The 18856-nt window shown below is 42.1% G+C and overlaps 1 protein-coding gene across 2 annotated transcripts in view; it reads right to left on the reverse strand.

Moving 5' to 3' along the window:
* The window catches only part of LOC141132411 (A disintegrin and metalloproteinase with thrombospondin motifs 2-like), a 1679109-nt gene that overhangs the window by 394481 nt on the left and 1265772 nt on the right, over positions 1-18856 (reverse strand). For both annotated transcript variants that reach the window (XM_073620760.1, XM_073620761.1), the window contains exon 15: positions 1118-1198. In XM_073620760.1, coding sequence (XP_073476861.1) covers positions 1118-1198 — 81 coding nt within the window. The remainder of the gene's footprint in view (positions 1-1117; positions 1199-18856) is intronic.

Consider the following 18856-nt stretch of genomic DNA (forward strand, 5'->3'; position numbering starts at 1 on the left):
AAGTGCACCGAGGGAGAGCGTCTCCCCAACGGGGCATAAGGAAATGATTCCGGATGACTGCTCTTCCAAAAATCCTTTTATTGAAGCTTCACATGACAAGTCGTTGACAGATGGAGCAATGGACAAAGAGGTAGACGCGTTTCACGCAAATGTTAGCGCTTAGTAATTACCTATTGGAACTAGTCACCACAATCACCTATATACTACTCCAATGTGTCATCATTAGGTTACAGGTGAACTAACCAATTAAAATTAGTACTCAGCTGGTGTTACAAAGAAAACCCGGCTAGAATACATGGTACTTACACTCAAATCTGATGTAAAGAGTTCGGTCCAAATCCACTGCCAGAAAAAATCTGATACGTCAATTGAACTCGGAGCAAACTTGACATATCAGTCAAAATCATTGTATAGTTACAACAACATACACAAAATAATAGAAAATACGTAGGCGGCACAGAGGTGTAGTGGGTAGCACTCTCGCCTAGCAGTAAAATCTTCTAGCAGTCTTCCTGTGCCTGCATGGGTTTCCTCCCACCCTCCAAAGACCTGATGGTAGGTTAATTGGCTTCTGTCCAAAATTGGCCCTAGTATATAAAGGCGCCCATTATTTATTTTCTTTGACATTTTTCAATTTTTTGTATATTTTTACTTTTTTTCTCTATTAATTACTATCACAAGGGGGGCTAATAACTAGAAAGATGGTAGAGATAGGTCTTCTTTATGGGGACATCAGGGGTGTCCCTTGCTACATAACCCAAACAGATCAAGAACAGAGAATTTCCAGATCTGCTCCTACACTTGGCAGATGTGCAGGAATTTTGACAGCTCTGAACCCAAAAGTGATCAGAGTGGTGGATATTCAAGGGTTAATTGTGCCCATCATTAGACTGAAAACAAATCAGTCTAGTTATCAGTCTAGTCTTCGCCCCCCCCCCCCCCTCCCCAACAAATAGCAACTGCCTCCTGGACACATCTTCACCTGATAGGACAGGGGGGGCACAAACCGCAATAATACCTTGATAAAAATTGAAATTTCTTTTAACTCTATTCAAAATTTAAACAGTTCTGCCATTAGATATCTGCTAGAATTAAAAAAAAATCCCCTTCTACTTACCAAAGTTGTGAGTGGATGAATCAGTTTCTTGAATAAGCAAATGGCGGGCAGAAGCTGGAATTTCAAATACCCGAATGTAACCTTTTAGGAATAAAAAAGTAAACTATAATACGCAGGGTAAAAACAAATCTTAGATGTAATGTAGAACTATGTTCAAAAAGCAACAACATATAATGCAGCCTGTCTAGCTAAATCATTTTCACTAGTTTGCTTAGAAATGTAAAAAAGTTAGCTTTGATTTGTTCATCAGCAGGACTCTTTCCTCACTTCTTGTAATACCCCTTGGAAATCAGTGCTGGTAATGTACCTGGCAGTAACCAAACTTTCTGTCAACTCCTCCACCTAGGGCATGGGATAAACATTTAATTTGAATACTTCATTTAGTTTCCTGAAGTGATTGCAGAATCTCAGGACACCAACAGATTTAGGGAGTATTGTGGGACCAACAAAGGGCCAACAATTTCTGTTACTGCTCTAAAATAGCCTTTCTTTTAATAGCAGTTGCTATTTAAAAAATAAAAAATAGCAGTTGCTATTTGTTGGGGGGGGGGGGGGGGCTGAAGACTAGATTGGTAACTAGACTGACTTGTTTTCAGCTTCAGGTACCCAATAAGATTTTAACTCTGATGTGAGGCTCTGTCACGATTGTTACAAAACACGTAATTCTGAAAACACCACTCAATTTTTCAGGAAGCACTCTCTCATCTTCTGAGTAGCAGACAGGGTTTCCAGGTATACCTCTTTTACTGGTTATATACTTTTCTGCTAAGAGAGCCTCATAATCTTTTCAGAATCTTATTAGGTGCACAAAACACTTACAAACCACAACTCCAGCATGCCATGAATGAGAATACCGAAGGGATACATGCCACAAAGTACTTCCTAGGATGACATTTCCTTGCCTTGCACCAAGCAAAATAGGTCCTCCAGGCACGATGGTAGATTTTCCAATAAGTCAACTTCCTACCCTTCAGAGGTTAGGGTTGACAGAATCTGACAGACCCCATCTCTCAAAACCTGGGCTTCAACAGCCATGACGTCAAAGCCGGTGACTGGGAAGCAGGATGGTGTACCCTTGGGACAGAAGATCTTAATGATCTGTGAGGATCAACAAAGAGTTGAGTATACCGAAATGCAACATCTTCCTGGGCAAATTCAGTGCAATGAAAATCACTGGAATGCCTTCTATGTCATTCCTGTGGAACAGACCAGGGAGGATCTGGAGGGGCTGAAAGGAGCAGATCCCATTGATCGGATCCCACATTGTCACAGCATCCCTGGACATGGAGACAATCCTGTTCACTTTGTTGTTGAATCTGGAATCCAGGAAATCCACATCAGTCATCCCCCACCTGCGGCAAAGAGCTTAGCATACCTACCAATGTACAATCCATTTCCCTTAATCCCTAAACCCTGATGAATGGGGAAAAAAAGCTGCCATACCTGGAATGTGAACAGGCTTGAAACAAGTACAGTAGTTCTGCCCAAAAGATGATCAAACCAGCTTCCTTTTGGAAGGCACGACTTCTGGTGCCTCCTTGGTGGTGGATGTAGGCCATAGCCATGGCTTTGGCTGACTGGATTCTCATCAGGTGCTCTCGCAATTGAGAGGTTTAGCATTGAAGGGATAAACAATTAACACCAAATTTCAGGATTTTGATAAGAATATGGGCTTCCTTGGCCAACCAAGCACCCCATACTAAGAAGGCATCCAGGTCTCAGGGCTGGGCTCAGCCCTTCCTTCTCTGAGCTGGCCGCTCAGCTGTTGGCTAATTTCCAGCTCCTTTCTCTCCACAGTGACTCAGCTGTTGATGATCTGCTCATCAGTCCTGCCTACTTAAAGCCGTCCAGCTCACTTCATCTCTGCCTTCGCCTTTGGTCACATCTCAGAGACTTTCTCCTGCGTTCATGTTGAAGAATTGCTCAGCTGATGTCCCTTCTGGCTCCTGATCCTGCTTGGTGTACTACTACGTTGATCTCTGGCTCTCTGACATTGGCATTGGCTGACTACCCGATCTGGTTACTGAACTCTGGCTATGTATTGGCTACGCTTACTCTGTTTACCTTTTTATTTTTATTAAACAAGTGTGATTAACTGTACTTCTGTCTCAGTCTGATTCATGCTTTCTGCCAGTAGGTGAAGGCCATGAATTCAGAAGATGCAGTCAGTCCACTTGTTGGTAATTTTTTTTCCAGATTGGATGACCAGGATCACCGCATGGATCAGTTTGCCTTGGCGTTACAAACGCTCCTGAGTCGCACGGCTCACCTGGAATCTTCCACTATGGCTGCTCTGTTACAACCTCTGTTGCAGGCTGTCCCTGCTGCTGCTCCAATCTCTGTGCACACACGCCTTTGAGTATTACCTCTATAAGAGGCATATCTGGTTCCGCTCCGCTTCCCCAGCGATTTGGGGGCGATCTAGTTCAGTGCGGAGAGTTTCTCAACCAGGTTGAGATATACTTTGAGATGCTGCCCCAAGCATTTCCCACGGACAGAAGCAAAGTAGGTTTTGTGATATCTTTGTGATATCTTTGCAGAGGAGCATCTCTGTGGTCTTCGTTCCACTTGGGCACAAGTCCAGGAGGCTTTGCGACATGCTAACGATAGGTACAGACTCCATGCTGACCACAGACGCCTGCCTGCACCTTCCTACCAGGTTGGGGACAGAGTCTGGCTGTCGTCTTGCAACCTCCGACTTCGTGTTCCTTCTTTGAAGTTCGCACGTCGGTTTATTGGGCTTTCCGTATCCTTCGCAGGATTAACCCAGTGGCTTATGCGTTGGACCTTCCTACTAGTATGCGCATCTCTAATGTGTTTCATGTCTCCTTATTGAAACCTTTGGTCTGCAACCGCTTTACCACCTCGGTGCCACGTCCTCACCCTACACAGGTTGAGAGCCATGAGGAGTATGAAGTACAATCCATTGTTGAGTCCCGTAGGTTCCATGGGCGCATACAGTACCTGGTGCATTGGAAGGGGTGCGGTCCGGAGCAACACTCTTGGGTCTCATCCTCGGACGTACATGCCCCTGTCCTCCTCCATGATTTCCATAGGCGTTTTCCCCTCAAGCTCGGTGGTCCTCCGAGGTGGAGGGGTCGTTGAGGAGGGAGTACTGTCAGGGCTGGGCTCAGCCCTTCCTTCTCTGAGCTGGCCGCTCAGCTGTCGGCTAATTGCCAGCTCCTTTCTCTCCACAGTGACTCAGCTGTTGATGATCTGCTAGTCAGTCCTGCCTACTTAAAGCTGTCCAGCTCACTTCATCTCTGCCTTCGCCTTTGATCGCCTCTCAGAGACTTTCTCCTGCATTCCTGTTGAAGACTTGCTCGGGTGACGTCCATTCTGGCTCCTGATCCTGCTTGCTGTACTACTACGTTGATCTCTGGCTCTCTGACATTGGCATTGGCTGACTACCCAATCTGGTTACTGAACTTTGGCTATGTATTGACTACGCTTACTCTGTTTACTTTTTTATTTTTATAAACCCGTGTGATTAACTGTACTTCTGTCTCGGTCTGATTCATGATTTCTGACACCAGGACTCCTATCCAGCCTCATGAGTAGAGATGGGCCAAACACCCCTCTGTTCAGTTCGCACCAAAACTCCTAAACAGAGAAAAAGTTCTGACCCCAACGGTGAACCCTATTGAAGTTTATGGGATCCAAACTTGAAAAATCAAAAGACCCCATTTTGAAGGCTTATATGCAAGTAATTGGCCATAAAAAGGGGTCCGGGTACTGCCCTGGGGGACATGTATTATTGCAAAAAAGTTTTTAAAAAGTTTGTTTTTAGCAGTGATTTTTTTAATAATGCTTAAAGTGCAACAAAAAAAAAGAAAAATTCCTTTAAACATAGTGCCTGGGGGGTCCTCTTGGTCTACATGTAAAGTGGTGCATCTGTACCATGGATAGAACCTACTACTGCAGCAAAACTGAAATTATAAAGAAAAAAATGAATGAAATGACATTTAATTTTAAATACAATACCAGTTCTGGCAAAAGAAAAATGTTTAAAAAAAACGGTCTGGGGGAATCCCCAATCCATACCAGGCCCATTGATCAGTTTACTACTATTTTTTTGTTTAAAATGGCATGGGGAGAAGGGGGAGTAAATGCCCCCCCTCCTGAACCATACCAGGCCACGTGCGCTCAACATGTACCCCATACTCATTCACATGGGGGGCAGGATCTGGGGGCTCCTTTGTTAACCACGTGTCAACCAGCCACCATCATTATACGACAGCAGGTTGGCTTGTTCCCGTGAATCACCATACCTGTATGTCGGCTCCTTTAAGAGTCATAGCAGGCGCACGGCGCGTGGTGCGATGTCCCCCCGCCACCCGCGATCACGGGTACGAGAGCCAGATTGGGGATTTGTGAGTATAAACACACAAATCCCCATTCCGACAGGAGAGGAGAAGCAGTTATGGTGTTCCTAGTAATTAGGAACATCGATCTGTCTCCTCCTCTAGTCAGTCCCATCCCACCACAGTTATAAACACACAAGGGAACACATATAACCCCTTGATCACCCCCTAGTGTTAACCCCTTCCCTGCCAGTGACATTTACACAGTAATCAGTGCATTTTTATAGCTCTGTATAAATGTCAATGGTCCCAAAAAAGTATCAAAAGTGTCCGATCTGTCTGCTGCAATGTCAAACTCCTGCTAAAAATCGCAGATCGCCACCATTACTATTATAAAAAATTAAAATGCCATAAATCTATCCCCTATTTTGTAGACCCTATAACTTTTGCACAAACCAATCAATATACGCTTATTGCGATTTTTTTTTTTACCAAAAATATGTAGAATACATATTGGCCTAAACTGATGAAGACATTTATTTATTTTTTTAATTTGGGTATATTTATTATATCAAAAAGTTAAAAAAAAAAAATAATTTTTTTTTAAATTGTTGCTCTTTTTTTGTTTATAGTGCAAAAAGCTCTATTTGTGGGGGAAAAAAGGACGTAAATTTTGTTTGGGTACAGCACTGCACAATTGTCAGTTAAATTGACGCAGTGCCGTATCACAAAAAATAGCCTGGTCATTAAGGGGGAAAATCTTCCAGGCTGAAGTGGTTAAAGGGGGCGTCCAGATTCTAATAAGCTCCCTGCCCGCAGACCCCCACAACCACAGCTCAGGGTTGTGGGAATGAGGCCCTTGTCCCCATCAGCCTGGCCTGGTATGGTTCAGGAGGGGGGTGGACGCTCACTTGCCCCCCCATTCCTGGCCTTCCAGGCTGCATGCTCAGATAAGGGTCTGGTATAGATTTTGGGGGGAACCCACACCGTTTTTTTTATTTTTTATGTTGGCGTGGGGTTTCCCTTAAAATTCATACTAGACCCGAAGGGCCTGGTATGGATTGGGGGGACGTCCCCGTCGTTGTTTTTTTCACTGTTTTATTGCCAGCAAGGTTTTTTTTTTACAGAAATAAAAAAGGTGCATCTCTGCGCTGTGGTGGGGTGTCAGCTGACACAGGTAAGTAATATACCAAACTTATATATAATCTTATACGGGTCACTTTTGGAAATTTCCCTTATTTTATTCCCCGCATATGACATAACGATGAGGCCGTATCTATACAGAAGAATCTCATATAATCCAACGGGATAGCAAAAAATAAATCAATAGAATTCTGAACCAATCAATATTAATACAGAATGAGTATATAACATGATGTGAAGAGCCGATGAGGGTAATATGTGTTAAATAAGTACTGGATCAGCAAAAGAATTAATAATTACTGGATCAGCAAAACAATATATAAAATTGGGAATAAAAATTGGTCCATCCATAAATCATAAGAATTCAAGGGGGTATGAATGGCCTGATGTATTCTATTCAATTCCAGGCTACATCAGTCGCACAACGGAAGTAAAGCGACAAAGTGCCTACAGTACATAGAACAAATATAGACGATCATAATAAAAATGTTGATAAAAAAAAAAAATATATATATATTTTTTATATATATATATATATATATATATATAAATTATATATATATATATAAAAGCAGTCGTCAGAATGCATACACAATAATCCATTAAAAGTTACTAAGAAAACAATTGAGGTTGAACTCTACGTTCATACCTCCAGGTGTGAATGTATGCATAGCGTGTATCCATTTACCCACAGTTATTCACACTTTACACCTTTGCTGCTGCGATGGCTGTTTTTACTTTCATGGAGAATAGGAATGTCAACCTAGATGAGGTATTTAACCCACAGAATAAAACACACAATATGGATTTAGAAAGCTTAGTTAGAACATCATATGGAGAAAAAAGTAAATTTATGGTGGGACACTAACACATTTTGAGAGATATATAAGGGAAAATATTGTCCCCAGACGTCTACGGTGGGAATTGCCACACAATGACGGCCTAACAGATAAAGAGTCAATGGAGGAATGGTTTGATTTCTTCAATAGTAAAAGTGTTGAGGGTCTAAAGTTCCTGTTACAAAGGAAGCAAAAGAAGACCAGACTAATAGAACAACAAATTGAAGAGATTAAAGAAAAACTAGAACCATTTAGGGAGTCTACAGACTAAGAAACTTGCCATACAGTTGAATAAAGATCTGATTGCGAAAGATCTGGAAGTACAATGTAAAATGAAGAAATATCAACGGGACATGACAGACTACAAAACGGACCAAGTTTTTAAATGGCAGAGCAAAATTGAACAAACACAACCTAGTTCAACATACTCTACACCGGAAAGAGAGGTTAGAATCCATGATCCTACCACATCCCATGCATACAATCCACCTAGATGGGATGATAGAGATACATATATTAAAACAACAAGACCTCAATATGCACAACGGAACAATAGCAATTATGGACATCAAACCCCAAAGAAAGTGTGGAAGAAACCTTTCAAGAAACATTTTAAAAAACCTCTCAATAACTGGCATAATGAGAGAAATCAGAGGGAGAATAGAGGGCCTCCCTATCAACAAGACTATTATGGGGGACAGGATAGGACGCCTATACCCACCTATAATAGATTTGACCCAATTAGAAACTACCATGATCAGTATTACAACGACCAACGCCATTATCAGAACCAATATGACTATAACACACAGCGTCCTTTTTTAGACAAAGAGAGAAGAGATCACTCTCCTTGGAGACAACCACAAGATACAAACTGGTCACCCAGGAGACGACCTCAAAAAGACAGGGCAAGAAACAGTCCAGAACGAAGAGAGGCCACAGAGTGGGAAAGAGACTCCAAGCAAAAAAGAGAATAGTTGGAGAGAATGTTGTGAATCTGAGTGGCATACCTATCACAGCTGAAGAATTGACTGTGTTAGATAATGGATTGAAACATGCACCTGTTAAAAATCTCAACAAACTTAACACGTATAAAGGGATACAAAAATATAAGAAAGATCAACATTAAGAAATATATTATGAATAACCCTCGGAAGCCAACAAATGTAGCAAGAAATACCTCTCAGACACCTGTTCATAGTATGTTGCGCAATAACTCTCTATATAACCCACAAGTACCGGATAATCAACACAGAGACATGTTCAAGAAATTAGTTCTACAAGATCTAGAATCCCTGAAATTGAAGATGTCTGACCCGATTCATATAAAGAAGGGAATCAAACTATTAACAGAGAGGAATGACATTGTAATACGTCCAGCGGACAAAGGGGGAGTGGTGGTAATACAATCTAAAGAGCAATACCAGAGTGAAATAAACAGACAACTACAAGATGAAGAAACGTATATTAAACTATTGGGTGATCCAACCATCAAAAACAGGAAGGAGTTGGAACTTCTGGTCAATTTAGGAACCAAGAAAGACATTTTGAACACAAAAGAATCAAAATGTCTCATACCAGAGTCATGCAGAATCCCAGTTATATACACTGTCCCAAAAATCCATAAATGTAACGAAAATCCACCAGGAAGACCCATCGTGAATGGGATAGACTCCCTGACATCAAGGATGGGGCAGTATATAGACCATTATATATAACCAGCTGTTCAACACACTCAAGCCTAACTCAGGGACACCAAACATGTGCTACAATTAATGGAAACATTGCCAGTTCTAGAAGGCAGAACTTTACTTGCCACGGCTGATGTTACGCTGTTGTATACGATTGTTAAACACCATGATGCCTGTTCAGCCACCAAGTGGCTCCTCAGGAGTCATAGCACCCTAATCTGTAAGCAAAGGAAGTATCTGATTAGATGCCTTGACTTTTGTCTGAAATATAATTATTTCTGGCACAATCAGGCCTACTATAAACAAGCTATAGTAATTGCAATGGGTGCAAAATTTGCAGCAGGTGTGGCAAATGTCTTTATGGCTCAATGGGAGGAGAAATCAGTCTTTTCAGACACCCCTGCTGAACTCACCCTATATAAAAGGTATATTGAAAACCTGATTATAGTTTGGAATGGTGATAGGGATGCTCTTGAACACTTCTTGAATAAACTAAATGACAATGATAAAAACATTTGCTTGGTGTGGAAAATAGATGAGAAGTCTGTTGACTTTTTGGACTTGAATATCAGCCTAGAGGGAGATAAAGTTGTGACAAAAACATTTTTCAAGAATGTGGATACCAATAGCTATCTGTTGACTGATAGCTGTCACTTCAAACCCTGGCTATACAATATCCCTAAGGGACAATTAATAAGAATAAAAAGGAACTGTACAAGAGAAGAAGATTATAGGACCCAAGCTAAACAAATTGGAGAAAGATTCAAGGCAAAAGGTTATGATGATTCATGGAAAGAGAACCAGATAAAACACATGAACGAAATGGATAGGACAGACATGCTACAAAACAAGCCAAAAAAGTTACTTCAACAGGAAGCACCCTGTCTTATATTGGACTATAATGTCCAACACAAAGAGGTAGCAAAATTGATCCAATGACATTGGCATATTCTGAAAAATGACAAAGATCTCAAGAAGATTCTACCAGATCGACCCACTATTATATATAAAAGAGCGCCTACCATCAGAGACTTGATTGTATAATCGGTAGTTGAACCGCCTCCCAAAGCAGCATACACTTTCTTTACTGGAAAGGGATTTTATCCCTGCAGAAATTGTTATGCCTGCCAACATTCACAAAAATTCCAGAAAAAGAGAACAGAATTTGTAGCCACAAGTACAGGTCAATCTTTCACTATCAGAAAGTCTATAGGTTTTCACACTGAGGGAGTCGTATATGTACTACAGTGTAGTTGCAATTTGCAATACGTTGGCAGGACAAAGAGAGCGCTTAAAGTGAGGATACAGGAACATGTCCAAAATATTATAAATGGCTGCCCCAAACATAATGAATCAAGGCATTTTGCACTTGTGCATAATAAGGATCCTTCACAACTCCAATTCTGGGGTATATTAAAATATAATAGGCCATGGAGGGGAAGTCATAAGGTTAGGACAATCAGCCAGAAAGAGTCTAAATAGATACACACTATGCGTACACTCACACCTGGAGGTATGAACGTAGAGTTCGACCTCAATTGTTTTCTTAGTAACTTTTAATGTATTATTGTGTATGCATTCTGACGACTGCTTTTATATATATATATTTTTATCAACATTTTTATTATGATTGTCTATATTTATTCTACGTACTGTAGGCACTTTGTTACTTTACTTCTGATGTGCGACTGATGTAGCCTGGAATTGAATAGAATACATCAGGCCATTCATATCCTCTTGGATTCTTATGATTTATGGATGGACCATTTTTTATTCCCAATTTTATATATTGTTTTGCTGATCCAGTACTTATTTAACACATATTACCCTTATCGGCTCTTCACATCATGTTATATAATCATTCTGTATTAATATTGATTGGTTCAGCATTCTATTGATTTATTTTTTGCTATCCTGTTGGATTATATAAGATTCTTCTGTATAGATATGGCCCCGTCATTATGTCATATGCTGTGTCCATTGAACCAAAAGAAAATGGCCGCCATGCACGCCGCATAGACAACCAACAAAATGGTTGTAAAATAAAATAGCCGAGTAGGTTCGGATAGCTCCGCTCGGGACTACGAGTGGAGCCGAAAGTGAACGAGAGCCGTTATGTCATATGCTGTGTCCACTGAACCACAAGAAAATGGCCGCCATGCACGCCGCATAGACAACCAACAAAATGGTTGTAAAATAAAATAGCCGAGTAGGTTCAGATAGCTCCGCTCGGGACTACGATTTTCTGCGATTTTGAAGATGTGACAGCTCGGGATCGCAGGGGATCGGCGTATAACACGCACCTGCGATTTCCCCCTGATTTTAAGGCGAAAAAAGTGCGTGTTATACGCCGATAAATACGGTAAGTTTTTATTATTTCATCTTGTACTGTATATCGTTGTTTATGCAATGTATGCTGTATTGTATGCAATATTATACTTATTGAGGTCTATTTCTGTTATTTTGTAGTTTCACCTGGCTTTTCTAATAAAACTGAGATCAAAGAAATATGGTATCTACATTTATTGGGAGAAGAAGGTTTAGCTAGCTGTCCCAGAGACAGAACAGTGAAATTTTTAAGCTGACCTCTAAAGGAAGATAAGCTGACTTCAGAAGTCTGTACAGCACGGGGCTACGCAGTATCCATACAGTCAGAAGCCTTAAAGATACAGGCCTGCGGCAGGCGAAGCAAGCAGCCATGCTACACAGAGATGCGCTCTGTCAAGCAAAAACAACACTAGAACGGTCTCTATACAGCAAGACAGCTTCTTCCCCGCAGCCATGTCTCACAGTGGGATATCTTCTTACAAAACACATTCACGAGCAAGCTCATCTAAGTCATCTGTCGCAAATGCAGCAGCTATCGCCTGTTCAAAAGCCCAAGCAGCAAAAGGCAGGGCTCCATTTGCAGACCAAGAGTTGCAGATGAAAAAGAAAAAGCCCACCTTGATGCAGAAAAGGTGAGACGGGAGCAAGAGAGAGAGAAGGAAAGAGTACGCTTGGAGCAAGAAACAGTACGCTTGGAGCAAGAAAGAGTATGCATGGAACAAGAGAGAGAGATGGAAAGAATACGCCTGGAAGAAGAGCTAGCCCAGCAGGAAGCATCTCTGAAATTGCAGCAAGCTATCTTAGAAGCTAACATTGAGAAGCTAGCAGTAGAAAGAGACGCTGCCGTCGCCATTGCAGAAGCAGAAGCTTTAGAAGCAGCCGTCTACGATAAACCAAGACTAGGCAGCAGCATACTGGGTCTAGAAGAGGACCAACAAGATTCTTTGCAACGCACGTCAGATTATGTCTACCAGCACTGTGACCCAAGTAGCATCCCACAACAAGAAATTAAATATGACATCAGTGAGTCACATCAAATAAAGCAGCAACAAGACGACCTGGGACCTACAAGCAAGACAAATCTGACAGAGTTCCAGACTTTCCAGTTCCAACCAAACCTTCTACTCCACAAGGTACCCAGCCTTCATACAAGCATCAAACACCAAAATAAAAAATAAAAAAGAAATTGCGCTAGGTGCTAAACAAAAATGATGATAATAATGAAAATAAAACACCGTGAAGGAAATCCTGCAGCTAAAATACCATAACCCCAATACACAGGCACATGAAAAATATATCAAAAAGGACAGTGTAGCGCTGGACTAGTGATATAGTGAACATATATGTTATAAACACATGTAAATTATTATATCATGACCTAAAATTATTCAGTCATAAAATAAAAATAAAATAGTGAAAATTAAATAAGTAGTATTAGCTAGTGTGAATCCATACCCCAAAAGGGTGTATGCAAGAAAAAGGCACAAGTGCAAAAAAATAAAAATAAAGTTCATAAGTGTCATAAGTGAAAAATAAGTCCACAAAAAAGCCACTGCAGGGTCCGGGATTACATGGTCCACCGATAGTGCAGCCCGCCACCAGATGGTAAAGTTGGAGTTAGTTACCCAAGGACTTGTCAAATTTAGTGATCACCCTCAACACTACAGGGCATGGCAATCCAGAGTGTCATTCAAGGTCTAGATCTATCCTGCAGGGAACAGATAGAACTCCTCGTAAAGTGGCTTGGCAATGATTCTGCTGAACATGCCAAAAGGATCAGAGACATTAATATAAACCACCCTGAGATAGGCCTTACAAACATCTGGAACAGACTGGATAGATGTTATGGCTCACCAGAGGCTATAGAGAGTACACTGTTTAAAAGGATAGAAGATTTCCCAAAAATACCTAGCAGAGGTTACCAAAGACTCAGAGAATTCAGTGACCTGTGTATAGAGTTACACGTTGCTAAAGCAGAAGGAGACTTACCTGGCCTTTCTTATCTTGACTCTGCTAGAGGTATTAACTCCTTAGCATAAAAACTTCCTTATGAGTTACACGAAAGATGGATTACGCATGGTTGTAACTACAAACAAAAACACAACGTGTCTTTTCCACCCTTTAGTGAGTTTGTGGACTTTGTAGACAGACAAGCAGGAATGAAAGATGACCCCAGCATCATTTTTCCAGTGTCTTATACCACTTTGTCTGCCCCTAAACAACTCAGAGCTCCAGTAGCAGTGCACAAAACTAACATTTCTTCCCACAGATTTGCAGAGTCTCAGCCAGAGGATCAAGACAGCGACCCTACTAAGTTCTGCCCTCTACATAAGATGCCACATCCTCTTCTGAAATGCAGAGCCTTCAGAACAAAGACCAACCAGGATCGCAAAGCTTTCCTCAAAGAGAACATCTGTTACAAGTGCTGTTCTTCGTCCACACATTTCGCCAAGGACTGTAAGGTCAGTGTCAAATGTACAGAATGTGACAGCACAGAGCACAACACAGCTCTACACCCAAGGCCTACTCCAAGAACTTTACCACCTGTTCATAGGGACAAGGAGCAAGGCGGGGAGACCAAAGACTCTAGCACAAACACCGTAGCAATCACTTCACAGTGCACTGAAGTCTGCAAAGGAAGTACAGGTGGCAGATCCTGCTCTAAAATCTGTCTTGTGAGAGTTTACCCAAAAGGACGCAGGGACAAAGCAGTCAAGCTCTACGTCATCTTGGATGATCAGAGTAACAAGTCACTAGCTAGATCTATGTTTTTTGACATTCTAAATCTTAAAGGCCCCAGCGGTCCTTACTCCCTTAAGACTTGTGCAGGTACAGTGGAAACGGCGGGGAGAAGAGCTGACGGCCTACAAATTGAATCTATGGATGGTAAGACATGCCTACCCTTACCGACCATAATAGAGTGCAACCAGATGCCAGACAACAGATCAGAGATTCCCACACCAGAAGCAGCAGCTCACCAGACTCACTTGAATCACATAGCACATCTCATACCAGAACTAGATGATCAGGCTCAGATAATCTTACTCCTAGGGAGAGATATCTTGCAAGTCCACAAAGTAAGAAAACTGATCAAAGGTCCTAAAAATGCCCCATATGCCCAAAAACTGGATCTCGGGTGGGTCATTATAGGTGATGTTTGCCTGGGAGGTGCACACAAACTGGCATCTGTTAATAGCCTGCTCACTAGTACCCTCGAGAATGGTCGTCCTTCTCTTTTCCAACCCTGTTAGAACCACATCCTCATAAAGGAGCTACCACAAAACAACCCTGTACCTCTTCCCTTCCTAAGTCCCCTCTGTGACAGCAATACCTATGACAATGACCAAAGCGACTTAGGAAGCACAGTGTTCCAGAGAACAAAGGAAGATAACCAGGTAGCAATGTCCATTGAGGGTAGGCTCTTCTTAGAAGTTATGGAAAAGAGTATGGAGAAAGACGGGACTAATAGCTGGGTTGCACCTCTTCCCTTTAGACCACAAAGACAACATTTGTCTAACAACAGAGAACTAGCATATAAATGTCTCACTTCCTTAAGACACAATCTTCAAAGGAAACCAGGGATGAAAGAACATTTCCTTTCCTTCATGGAGAAAATATTCCAGAATGGTCATGCTGAGTAGGGATGAGCCGAACACCCCCCTGTTCGGTTCGCATCAGAACATGCGAACAGGCAAAAAATTTGTTCGAACACACGAACACCGTTAAAGTCTATGGGACTCGAACATGAATAATCAAAAGTGCTAATTTTAAAGGCTTATATGCAAGTTATTGTCATAAAAAGTGTTTGGGGACCTGGGTCCTGCCCCAGGGGACATGGATCAATGCAAAAAAAAGTTTTAAAAACGGCCGTTTTTTCGGGAGCAGTGATTTTAATAATGCTTAAAGTGAAACAATAAAAGTGTAACTCACGGCTATTAATGAATTGTCGGTCCGACAATACACATAATACACATATTCTTCTTCACCCGTTACATAACGGGTGACCCCGCCCCCCTCTGACGTCACGGGGAATGCCACAGGGCATGCCTCCGTTATTTAAGAACCGTTAGAAGACGAGAAACGTCACACAGTGGAAGCCTCCCATCATGGATGCGGAGCGGCCCGAGAAGAAGAAGGGAAGAAGACGCCGCAGAGGAAGATGCCGGACGAGAACACTGGAGGAAGAACCAGAAGAAGAAGAAGATGGAGATAGAAACAGAAGGAAGATAGAAGAAAGAAGATAGAAGAAAGAAGATGGAATAAAGAAGACTTTAAATAAAGGAATTGTCAAAATTGTCTCGTCATTTTTAACACTTTTGACAGTTTTTTTGTGAAATGGTAGGGGTACTTTTGTACCCCCTTACCATTTCACACGGGGGGCTGGGATCTGGGGGTCCCCTTGTTAAAGGGGGTTTCCAGATTCCGATAAGCCCCCCCGCCCGCAGACCCCCACAACCACCGGGCAAGGGTTGTAGGGATGAAGCCCTTGTCCCCATTAACATGGGGACAAGGTGCTTTGGGGGGCTACCCCAAAGCACCCTCCCAATGTTGAGGGCATGTGGCCTGGTACGGTTCAGGAGGGGGGGCGCTCTCTTGTCCCCCCTCTTTTCCTGTGGCCTGCCAGGTTGCGTGCTCGGATAAGGGTCTGGTATGGATTTTTGGGGGGACCCCACGCCATTTTTTTTTCATTTTGGCACGGGGTTCCCCTTAAAACCCATACCAGACCTGAAGGGTCTGTTATAGATTTTGAGGGGGACCCCCACGCCATTTTTTTTTTAAATTTTGGCCGGGGTTCCCCTTAATATCCATACCAGACCTGAAGGGCCTGGTATGGAATTTAGGGGGACCCCCATGCCATTTTTTTTTTAAATTTTGGTTCGGGGTTCCCATGCCATTTTTATCAATGAACTTTTATGTGTATTGTTGGACCGACAATTCATTAATAGCTGCGAGTAGTTTTAAATGACTTTTTTTCCTTTGAAATGTCATTTTGTGCAGGGACTGTTCTAAACACGGGAAACATGCACCCCTTTACAGGCATACTATAGACACCCCCAGGTACGAAATTTAAAGGAATATTACACTTTTATTGTTTCACTTTAGGCATTATTAAAATCACTGCTCCCGAAAAAACTGATATTTTTAAAACTTCTTTTGCATTGATCCATGTCCCCTGGGGCAGGACCCAGGTCCCCAAACACTTTTTATGACCATATAAGCCTTTAAAATTAGCACTTTTGATTTCTCCCATAGACTTTTAAAGGGTGTTCCGCGGCTTTCGAATTTGCCGCAAACACCACAAATTGTTCGCTGTTTGGCGAACTGGTGAACAGCCGATGTTCGACTCGAACTCGAAGCTCATCCCTAATGCTGAGCCCCAAACCTCAAAGACTCAGAGGAATGTTGGTACTTACCCATATTTGGGGTCTATCACCCTAAGAAGCCAGGGCAGATTAGAGTGGTGTTCGATTCTAGTGCCAAGCATGAGGGTGTCTCTCTAAACGATGTCCTTCTCTCTGTCCCTGACCTGAACAACAGACTATTAGGAGTACTTCTTTGCTTTCGCAAGGATTCAGTCGCATTTATGGCAGACATACAGCAAATGTTCTATTGCTTTCTTGTTAAAGAAGAACACCAAAACTTTCTGAGGTTTCTCTGGTTCAGGGACAACAACCCCTCTGGAGACATCACAGAATACCACATGAGGGTACACATATTTGGCAACAGTCCTTCCCCTGCGGTTGCTATATATGGCCTCAGACACTCTTCTAGAGTGTTAGAGTCAGATTATGGGTCAGATGTCAGACAGTTTGTGGACAAGGATTTCTATGTAGACGATTGCTTGAAATCACTACCCACAAATGAAGCCGCAATCGGTCTCATCAAAAGAACTCAAGCAATGCTTGCTTGTTCCAACTTAAGACTAAACAAGATTGCTTCCAAAAGTAGAGAAGTTTTAGAAGCCTTTTCTGTCCAAGATCATTCTAACGAGTAAAAGGACTTAGATCTAGGCACAGACTCACTTCCCATGCAATGCAGTCTTGGTTTGCTTTGGAACTTAAGATCTGCCACGTTTACTTTCCAAGTAAACACAGAAGAAAAACCCTTTTACCCGTAGAGGTGTCCTGTCTACCATAAACAGCTTGTATGATCCCTTAGGCTTTGCAGCACCTGTCACCATCCAGGGCAAATCACTACTGAGAGACTTAACCTGTGAGTCGCTAGACTGGGACCACCCTCTCCCCACCGACAAGAAGAACCTATGGCTAGAGTGGAAGGAGTCACTAACAGCTCTATCCAACCCCCACGTTCAGGTGCAAAGACTGAGTGTTTTCGGATGCTTCTGTAGCTTACCTGAAAACCATAGACACTAAAGGACAATGCCACATAGGGTTTGTAATGGGGAAAGCAAAACTTGCACCACTTCCCGAACACACCATATCCAGGCTGGAACTTTGTGCTGCAGTATTAGCCACAGAGCTAGCTGAACTCATTGCAGAGGCCCAGTAAAACTTATTCGCTCTGACAGAGGGTCTGACTTTGTAGGAGCAGTAAAAGAACTTCAAATTCCTTCTAATTTGGACATTCTCAGAGTAGAAAGATACTTGAGTGAACAAGACTGCACGTGGATCTTCAACCCATCTCACTCTTCTCACATGGGAGGTGTTTGGGAGAGGATGATAGGCATAGCCTGCAGAATTCTTGACTCTATCTTCCTACAAGTAGGAACTGCAAGGCTTACTCACGAATGTTTAGTGACATTTATGGCAGAGGTTACAGCTATCATTAACGCCAGACCTTTGACATTTATTTCAAGTGACTCTGAACATCTAGTGGTCCTCACACCTGCCATGCTACTCACGCAAAAGACTAGTCTTTCCGGTGCTCCAGCTGGAAAGTTTTGTGAGAAGGACCTTTACAAACATCAATGGAGACAAGTACAAACCCTTGCCAATACCTTCTGGAACCGGTGGAGGGAACAATATATATCTACTCTACAAGTAAGAAGAAAGTGGCACACTGAAAAGCCTAATCTTAAACCTGGTGATGTTGTGCTCATGAAAGATTGCCAGGCACTAAGGAATATGTGGCCTTTAGGTTTGATCACCAAAGTACTGCCAAGCAAGGATAATCGTGTCCGTAAGGTCGAGGTCAAGATCTTTCAACAGAATGAGGTTAAAGTATTCTTGAGACCAGTGACTGAACTTATTCTGTTGCTCTCTACGGAGGACTCTGTTAGTGACATCACTTGATGTCAGGCGGGGAGTGTTCTGTCCACCAGATGTTTTATACTGATTATTTGTACCTTATTTGTACCTGTGTTGTTAAATTTACATGCAAAATGTGTAATTTAATTAAGACAATCATATGTGGTGTGCAGGCTCCATCTAGCGTTCCTTTTTGGTATTGCTGCAGTTCTGTTTAATTGTTTAT

Source organism: Aquarana catesbeiana, linkage group LG03 (assembly GCF_042186555.1).
Source record: "Aquarana catesbeiana isolate 2022-GZ linkage group LG03, ASM4218655v1, whole genome shotgun sequence".
NCBI classification, from domain to species: domain Eukaryota; kingdom Metazoa; phylum Chordata; class Amphibia; order Anura; family Ranidae; genus Aquarana; species Aquarana catesbeiana.